At 39.0% G+C, this 10,374-nt stretch overlaps 1 protein-coding gene across 1 annotated transcript in view; it reads right to left on the reverse strand.

Moving 5' to 3' along the window:
- The window catches only part of CTNNA1 (catenin alpha 1), a 140,533-nt gene that overhangs the window by 17,098 nt on the left and 113,061 nt on the right, over positions 1 to 10,374 (reverse strand). Inside the window, exons 10-11 of the mRNA XM_015569636.1 lie at positions 7,425 to 7,517; positions 398 to 554 (exon numbers count right to left, since the gene is read on the reverse strand). Coding sequence (XP_015425122.1) covers positions 398 to 554; positions 7,425 to 7,517 — 250 coding nt within the window. The remainder of the gene's footprint in view (positions 1 to 397; positions 555 to 7,424; positions 7,518 to 10,374) is intronic.

Consider the following 10,374-nt stretch of genomic DNA (forward strand, 5'->3'; position numbering starts at 1 on the left):
CATACGGCCTCTACTAGGATACATGACATTTTTCTAAACACACAGCAGGAAGAGTGGTGGATGGTATGGTGCTGTACAGGTCAGCTGCAAAATCCTACTCTTAACAAACAGGGAAGACCCTCTGCCAGACAGTTTTCTAATTGAAGCTTCTAAGATCAAGACCAGCCCCACCACATGGGAAACAATTCCAATGCCACCTCCCACTGCTCAGGAGTCTGTGGTAGCTTTTCTTATTTGTTTATTTGTTTTTTTAATTAAAATGAAAACCAGCACAGTATTAGTGCTACAATAATTTACCTGCCCAGACTTGGGGGTGTTATGATTGCCCATTATTGTACCTTAGGCAAAAGTAATTATGCACATCCTCACAAGCCTCTCTGGGGAACCAGCTGATTACCTGAGACAGCCAAGAAGTCATCAATGGAAGTGATGTCATCGACAGCATCTGTGAGAACACGGACCTGTTTTTCCCACTGCTCTTTAAAAAGATCCATGTTCTCTTGGGCCAGCTTACTCTGTGGTTTTGCTGCTAAAGCCAATGCAGCATTAATAACCTGCAAAGATCATCAAGTTCAATGTTTACTTTTCAGAGTCATGAAAACAAAACAGGTGGGATAACATGGTCAGTAGAGTGGTGATGGCTTTGTTTCATACGCATTTTACAGGACACATGATACCACACGTATCACTATAAGACAAAGCTGGAATAGAGAAATGTGTTAAATAGGTTTTTAAATGTGAATGTAGAAGCAACACATTTGCAATAGAGAGATATAGTAATACACTGAAAATATGGACAATCACAAACAAATAAAAATATCTAATCTCCCCACTCTGTGATAGCAACTCTATTATATTCCAGGCTTTTTTCTCCTCATATACATATGTATATACGCATGTCAAAAAATACACAATTAGAATTATGTGCTACATAAAACTATCTTATTTCTTTTAAATACTTCTCCATATCATTAAATGTAAGTCCAAAAAATTAACTGTTTATTCCATCTTATGGATGCACATCACTATTTTCCTATTGTAGGATATCTAGGTTTGTTCCAGTTACCCACCATTCTTAATAATCTTGTGATATACATTAGGCATTTCAGGTTCTTGATACATTATCAAAGCACAATTGTGAATAATATATTGTATTCTAATTCCAAGCATTTTTCTAATAGGCATATTTGACATATAACAACATAAAGTATAAAATTTGTGAAGTTTAAAAAGTTATTTCTTTAAAAAATGGCTTTGAGATAGAATTCACATACCAAACAATTCACCCATTTAAACTGTACAATTCAATGATTTTTAGTATATTCACAGTTGTACAACCATCATCACAACCATAATTTTCATCACTCCAAAAAGAAACCCTATATCCATTAGTAGTCATTTTCCATCAACATTCCTTAACACTATCTCCTGGCAACCACTACTTAACTTTTTGTCTCTGTGGATTTGTTAATTCTGGATATTTAATATAAATGAAATGATATTAATATGTGTATTTTTATAACTAGCTTCTTTCACTTAATGTTTCTGAGGTCCATCCACATGCTATAAAATGTGTTAGTATTTCATTCCTTTTTATTAATCAACTAGAGGCCTAGTGCATGAATTCGTGCATGGGTGGGGCCCCTTGGCCTGGCCTGCGATCAGGGCAGATCGGGGCTCGGGGGAGGGATCGCAGGAGGTTGGCCTGCCACAGGAGATTGGCTGTGGGAGCGCACTGACCACCAGGGGGCAGCTCCTGCATTGAGTGTCTGCCCACTGGTGGTCAGTGTGTGTCATAGTGACCAGTCGTTTGGTTGACCGGTTGTAACCGTCACTTAGGCTTTTATGTATCTATATCTATATCTATATCTATATCTATATCTATATATAGATAATATGCCATTATACAGCTGTATTATATTTATCCACTCACCAGTAGATAGACATTAGAACTGTTTCTACTTTTTGGCCATTGCGAATGCTGCTGCTATAAATACATGTTTTTGTGTTTTCATTATTCTTGGGATATAACTGTGAGTGGAATTGCTGGATTATGGTTAACTTTATGTTTAACATTTTGGGGACTGCCTTACTGTTTTCCAAAGCAGCTGTAGCATTTTACATTTCCATCAGCATGTATGAGGGTTCCACTTTCCCCACTTGATTTTCTTTTTTTCTAAAATTATTGTTATCCTAGTGGGTGTGAAGTGGTACCTCACTGTGGTTTTGATTTTCATTTCCATGATGGCTAGATGGGTATAGTTCTTTTTATGCACTTACTGACCATTAGTATAAATTCTTTAGAGAAATATCTACTCAGATTCTTGGTATTCACTGAATGGGTAATGAAAGTAGTATGAAAATGAGCTGAGAGAATAATAAATTAAGATTTCTAAGCTCTGGTAGGAAGGGAGTGCTACGGGGTTGGTGAAGGAATTAATCAAAAGAGAAAAAAGAGAGAAAGAACTCATGGACACAGACAACAGTGTGGTGAATGCGGTGGAGGGGGTTGGGGGTGGGGTTGGGAGTGGAAGAGGGTATATGGGGGATAAGTGGTGCTGCAAAAACACCACCAAAATTTTAAAAAATACTAAAAAGTTTTCTAAGTACAAGGTGCTTATGGGTTATTAAAAATAAATGTTTCTAATGCAACTTGGAAGGGAAGCAAAGGTAAGAGGAAACTGATGGTGATGGAGTGAAGATCTGGATGAAACAGAAAAATAGTTATTATAAAAGCATTTGAGAACACAAACTTGATGGTATGAGTTGAGGATGGTTTTTTTCTAGGTAAAATAAGAACCACAGCCCTAACCGGTTTGGCTCAGTGGATAGAGCGTCGGCCTTCGGACTGTAAGGTCTCAGGTTCGATTCCGGTCAAAGGCATGTACCTTGGTTGCGGGCACATCCCCAGTAGGAGGTGTGCAGGAGGCAGCTGATTGATGTTTCTCTCTCATCGATGTTTCTAACTCTCTATCCCTTTCCTTTCCTCTCTGTAAAAAATCAAAATATATTTTTTTAAAAAAGAACCAAATAACTACAGGTCATGTGTATAATTCCCAAATGACTAGAGGGATATGCCAAAGAATCAGCCCCCCAAAACTGCAGTTATAACAAACTGAAGTATTAGACCTGCTAGACTGGTGCAACTGTTCCTCTTTCCCACTAAACAGCAGGAAGTGAAAACTATCAAGACAATCAGTAAAAGATTCCATGGCATATGGGGACTATGCCATCCACTTAGTAATTACTAATAGCCCACTACTTTCTAAAGTGTATGGGTTTGAATGATAAATTATTTGGAAGAAAAGCCATCCTATCTTTCTCGTGTTATGCTGTAGTCTCTCATATTTTCATCATTTCAAGGTTTGTTTTTTGTCTCTTTTTCTTCTTGCCATTCATTACCACTAGGTGCTTCACCATTGTGGACTATTAACTTCATTAATTAACTCATTAATTCATTCATGTTTCAATGAATCAGAGTGAAACAAGGCCTTGTAAGAATATTTGTCTGAAGAAAATGTTTCCAATGAGAGCCAAGTAAACATAGACCAGGACTTAATTATATGTTTTAAATACTAAGATAATTTTCCCTCACAAAGAGAAAATTGCTTTCTTTTGTTCTGTAATATATCTTATTGCATACAGTATAATGGAGGAACAGCACCTTGCCTACGGTTAACTTTCTCATTTGACTACAAAACTTTCTTATTTTTACAAAGGACACCTGATAAATGGAACTGCCTTATGATTCAGAGATCCCACTTCTGGGAATTATGTGAAGGAACCCGAAATCTAATTCAAAAGAATATATGCACCCCTAATATTCATTGCAGCGTTATTTACAATAGCCAAGATCTGGAAACAGCCCAAGTGTCCATCAGTAGATGAGTGGATAAAAAAGCTGTGGTACATTTATACAATGGCATACTACATGGCCGTAAAAAAGGGAAACTTTACCCTTTGCAACATCATGAATGGACCTGGAGATTATTATGCTGAGTGAAATAAGCCAGTCAGAGAAAGACAAATATCATATGATCTCACTTATATGTTGAATCTACTGTACAAAATAAATGGACAAAATACACACAGAGACATGGAACAGACTGAGAGCTGTCAGAGGGGAGGAGAGTTGGAGGGCTGGATGAAAAAGGTGAAGGGATTAAGCAAAAAATATGAACAATAAACATATACATAACACATAGACACAGATGTGATAATCAGAAGGAAAGAAGGGTGGTGGTAGGTACAGGTGGGCAAAGGGGGCAGGAGGAATGGGGCAGAAAGAGACTTTACTTTGGATGGTGAGCACATGGTGCAGGGTGTACATGATGTGTTACTGAACTGTACACTTGAAGCCTGTATGGTTTTATTAACCAATGTCACCCTAAAAAAGAGAGATCATCTCTAAAATGCCCTCCTCAAATTAAAGACTCGATTGTCAGAAACCTGTTGTTGGTGATGAGAACAGCAAATCACCAAAAATGTGGGTGCTTTCTCCCCTCAAACAACAAAATAAAGCCATTTTCAGATTACTTCCTCCTCAACTCGTTTAATCTCCAATATTTGCAGTTAAAGTCATGTGACTACTAAAAAGTTATTATTTTAGAACAGAATTTCCCATTTCCGAAAGTTAATTTTGGTGCAGGGGACCTGGAAAATGGGGACAAAAACTCTTCTCTCCCCTCCAGAAAGGAACAATGAGAACTAGAAGCCAACTCCAAACTGTAGGTGGGGCCACTAAAGAGCTGCCCCTAGGGAAGCTGCACCCAGCAGAGGGGCCAGGCTGCCTGAATACAGGACCCTGGGCATGAAGCACAAAAAAAAAACAGCCTGGAAAATCCTAACAGGCATTCCATCCTTAGACAGATGTTGACAGTAGTGTCACAATAAGGAAACATACACTTTAACCCCTAGAGTGCCGGGGAGCGCCATTGTGCTCCTGTCTTTCGCCAAAAGTGCCGGGAACGCTATCAAAGCTTTGAAATGGCATCCAGTTTTAAGTCTGCTTTTATTAGTGATGATGATATTGCTAAATATATCAATGTAGTAAAGGTTTCCTTAAGTTTTTGAATATGTAACTTCATTTACTTGTGATTCATAATTTTTTTCCTAAACTGCTGTAAAATCACCAAAAATGCCTTGGCAATTTTAGCATAGTTCCTAGGATATTGGTTGGCACTCAAAGGGTTAATGTAATAACTGTTTGTCTATATGCTATAGTATATTAAATACCACCTTAAACTCCTGGTGAATTAACTAACTAATCTAGTTTAGATCATTGGCTTTGACTGGAGTCTGTTATCAAACAAGCCACTGACTGCAGAAGAGAATACCAGAGGGCTAGAACCCCGCCCCCACCCACTCCCATGAGCCTGAGCTCAGTGTCTGCATCAGGATGAAGAGAAAGGAGAGGGCTCCACTCAAATCCCTCTTCCTCAAAGTAACAGCTACCTTGAAGGGGAGAGTCCTTTGAGCATGAAACACATGGACCAAGGCAGGCCACATGCAGCTCCCAAAAGTGTTTGGTTTACCCTCCTCAAAGAATTGCAACATTTTAAAATTTGTTACCAATCATTTAAAATTGAAACTTGACAGAAACATCTGAACTGCTGACTTCTCTTTAAAAATAAAGAAAGGACCTCGCAACACGCACACACACATCGCCATTTGCATTAGGCTCTATCTACTAGACTCCTCATGTGATTTTTTTCCCTCGGCTTTAAGATCATTTATATAAATATTCTTGGTAGGTGTGATCAGCGTATGTTACCATCTGTTTCAGCCGATATGTCAAAGCATTGTCGCTTTTCAAACATTTAAAAACCAAATGGAGAACTAAAGACATTAAAAACAAATACTGATAGGGCAAAATGGCAAACTTAAGGAGAGAATGCCAAATCTTGAGAAACATGCTTTAAATTTATTTCATACAACTTGGTCATACATTAACTTTCTGGAGGTTATTCAATCCATTGTGTTTATTATCTATCTGTACAGCTAGCAATCACTAGATTTCATCACTGGATTAAAGCTGAGGAACTGTCCATCACATAATGTGGATTCACAAACTGAGCCCATCACACTAATATTTAGATGAAGCAACTCTCATTGGGAAACTAGCCACATGGTTGAGAATGACAGCAAATGCCCTAAACTAACCTCCATACCAGTTAGGATCTCAAATTAGTAATCGGGTTTACTTATTTCCATCACCTCCCTTGAGTGTCAGGAATTATTTATATGAAAGAGTACTGGACAGAGTATATTTTAAAGTTGATTGCAGATGTAACACAGAAACTTCCTTCCTGTGATCTCTATTCCATTACTCCAGTTCCCTTGCTTATTCCCATTTATCCGTGGCCACTGCCATCTGGCAGGCCATTTAGAGAGAGGTAAATGTAAATCCTCAAAGTATGCCCAAGAGCATTCTCTATCTGGCAAACTGGAGAGGCAATCTCTTCCACTGAAACAGCATTTACACTGCTTATTTTGCCTGGGAGTGGCAAGGAGTACCAGGCCACACAAATAGGATCTGTTCCCCTCATGGGATACACCATTCTTCTATGTGCTTCAGAGTATTTCTCGCTTAACCTAATCCCATCACCAGTCTTCCAATATGCCATTATAAACGGAGAAAAGTTCTCAAGCTTTTACTTTGGTAGCTGGCTTAATTACATCATTAATATTTGTATCATAAAGCTACTTTAGGACACTACAGAGTAAGGGTTCCAGCTCTTGAATATTTCCCCCTCCTTCCCCAACACAGAAACACCCAAATAGTGGGCATTAGGATGGAGGGCAGGTGGGTAACTATTATACTTTTAGGCTTGTGGGGTGACCATCATGATTACAGGACTGCCAGATGTTGCAGGTAGCCCTTCGTTCAAGAAGGATGTAGACTGAATAGTGTGGTCACTGCACACCCACTATTTGCGAACAGTGGAGGACATTATGCATTTTTATTGATTTAAGATGTTTTATTTTATTTTAAGATGTTTTAATTGATTTTTTTAGAGAGGGGGGAGAGGGAGAGGGAGAAACATTGATATGAGAGCATAACATTGATTGGCCGCTTCCTGCACACCTCCTACAGCAAATCAAACCCGCAACTCAGGCATGTGCACTGACCGGGAATTGAGCCTGAGACCTCTCAGTGCACAGGACCATGCCCAACCGAGTCAAATTGGCCAGGGTACTATGCATTTTTAATGAAGGGCAAGAGGATAGAACATGTGATGCCCTGAGGAAATGTCACTTGAAGTTAAACAAATTTCTCCAAGATTTGCAGACTCTGAATCAGTGTTTTGTCTCTAAGATTCTATCTAAAATCCTAAAAACAAAACCAACAAAATAAACCTCATCTCCACTCTAACCAAAATTCAATCCGTTGGTACCTTACAGCATTGCTGGTCATACTTTACCTGAGGGCAGAGGGCTTCTAGCTGGCTCGCAGACATTCGAACAAGCTTTACACCTTCTTCATTGTTTGAAATAGAGCAGGCCAAGTTGGCGACCTAGAAGAAGGAACACATAAAAAGATCTTTGAAGATTTTTCTCTTGGACTGCAAAGAAAAACAAATATACACTTACCCCCATCCCTGACCTTTACAGCTCTAAGGACACGTTTGGTTTTTTTCTAGCTCTGTGCTGAGGAAATTATAGATTCGTAACACAGGTCACACTGTAAGCTGGTAGCCGAACCTTGAAACATCCCACGGCCTGTAACTCACAGGCTTTACATGGGCTCTAACCTGCCTAAACAGTAACTTCAGACAGAGGTTCTCCTAGTGAGGGCAATAACATGAGAAAAGCTGTGGCATTAAGGGCATCAGGAAAGAACTGTTGATATACTCAAATAAAAATGTACTTTGCAGCTGTTCTTGAAGTAAGGAAATAGAAATTCTAAGTTATTATTCTCATTTGACATGTGAATGGATGCTTTTCATTTGAACACAAGGTTATTTTTCAAATAAAAAAATAGCATTAAGAAAACATCAAGGCCATCCTCACCAGAAAAGGAAGAAGAAACAGGGATGATGTTCTATCATTAAGAACAAAACTGTCCTCCAACTGGGTTCTCAAAAGCACTGACAGCTGGACTCTTTCCTGAACAATGCTATTTCACTCGAACTAAAATCTTTACCTTCCTCTCCAACTCTCAGTGACAGTGCTCATGCCAATCTTTCCAAGTTGTGTCATACTTCCTCTGCCGTAGCTCTGGCTATGCTGAGAATGTTGCTCTGTAGTGACTGCTAGGGCTGTGATCAGCTATCCATGTTCCTAAATGAACAGGCTTGCCAATTCCATTAGTAACACGGAGACCAACTGAACACATGGTGGTGAGACACATCTTTCCCCCAGTTGCAAAGTAAATTATGAATGGCAGTTGAATATCAAAGGTACTTTCCAAGAATTTAAATGCCAGAGTAAACAAGGGCAATGACAATAACCTTTGATTTTTTTCACTCCTCCACCCAATTTAAGCACACAAAGGCACAAGAAAAATTCTAGACTATTATGGCTGTTGTTTGCTGTGTTACAATTGGGGATTATCATTTTTCTGTAAGACTGCTAACTATCAGAATCCTGCAATGCTAATCACAAGAAGAAACAAAAGAACGAACATGCATTTAAAAATAAAAGATAAGGAAACAGAAAATTAAATCAGGTCTTTAATGTTTAGTGGCCTTCAAAATCACATAAAGAAGTAACAGATATACTCCCTGAAGACTACAATCCTACTTTCTGGTGTTGCCGGGACCTGAGCCAAGAGACACTTTGCTCTTTATGATGTCAATTTATAGAGCTGATTGAAGATTCCTATTTGTTTTGAAATTACTACGAAATATGACTAAACTAAATTTTGTAAACTTTTAAAAAACACTATCCCTCAATTATACATTTTATGATGCTATAATGAAGGAGAAAGCTTAAATTAGATGAGTTCATGAATCTACAACTTCTACTGTCATAAGAAGGAATTTTGAAAAACAAATGCAAAATGTGAGGGTGACACTAAACTAGCAGTTTGGAACTAACAGAGGCCCCTGTGAGGTGAGTGTACTAATGCCCAGCACCCCGTCCACGCCCACCATTGAAGAGACCAGCCAAATGTTAGCTGCAGGAAGGCCTGTCACTGTGTTTCTGCCTTCCATGCTCTAGTCTCTACTCATACACTCTCCTTTCAATTTATGTTCTCCCAATTGTATGAATCTGGAAAAACATATTTAAATTAAGAAGCAAATAGATTATATAAAGTGTTTTCTACTATAGGTCAGACACATGAGTGTGTGTGGCTGAGGGTGAAATGGCTGACTTCTGTAAAGCATCTTTCCTGATATAAATCCTAACAAAACAAAGGTTATGGAAGACTTGTTCTTTATCTTAAAACACTATTTAAAAACATTTCTAACGTACTGCTGAAGCAGTCATGTTCAACAGGAGCACGCTGCCTGTTCAGGAAGCCACCCTGCCTAACCTGGGAGGAGGCAGCGGGTGCCTGTCACTGACAGTCTTCTCCAGATGGATGCTCAATTCACCCCCCAGGGACAGGCTACTCACTTCTAACAATGACAAATGTGCAAATGCAGTATCTCAACCATAGCTCTCTGAGAGGCTAACCTCATATAGTAGTGCCAGGCTACAGTGAAAACGGGGTGAGGGGGGCGGGGCTTCCTAAATGCCTCCTTCTGGGGCTCTAGGAATCTGGGATGGCAGCTAATACTGAGACTGTGAATTAAAAACACTCAGAGCAGCCCTGACCGGTTTGGCTCAGTGGACTCCCTTCCTCTCTGTAAAAAATCAATAAAATATATTTAAAAAAATAAAATAAAAATAAAAACACTCAGAGCAGTTAACTCCCAGAGAACCTGGCAGAGCTGAGACTTAGTAATGAGCAGTATCTCTACATTTGTTCTGGGAATAAATTATTATATCTTTGCTATCACAGTAACTTGAGGTATTAACAATTTAAATGTCTTTGGTCCTGCTAATCCAAGAGGTAGGCTGAGACTAACACTATGACTACTAGCTTTTAAATCAAGAAGGCCTCCCTCCCAACCCCCGATTGATTTTAGAGAGAAAGGAAGGGAGAGAGAGAAAGGGAGGGGGAGGAGAGAGCAACATTGATTTGTTGTTCCACTTATTTATGCATTCATTGGTTGTTTCTTGTACGTGCCCTGTCAGGAGATTGAACCCCAACCTTGACATAAACAGGATGATGCTCTAATCAATTGAGCTACCCAGCCAGGGCATGAAGGCCTCTTTTGCACTGCTTCTGCCTAACCCATGTAAGTCTGGACCTTGTTAAAGAGCAGAATATTTCAGAAAACTTGCAACTCACTGATAAAAAAAAAAAAAAAAAAAAAAAAA

The sequence above is a fragment of the Myotis davidii genome, unplaced genomic scaffold, assembly GCF_000327345.1.
Source record: "Myotis davidii unplaced genomic scaffold, ASM32734v1 scaffold545, whole genome shotgun sequence".
NCBI lineage: Eukaryota > Metazoa > Chordata > Mammalia > Chiroptera > Vespertilionidae > Myotis > Myotis davidii.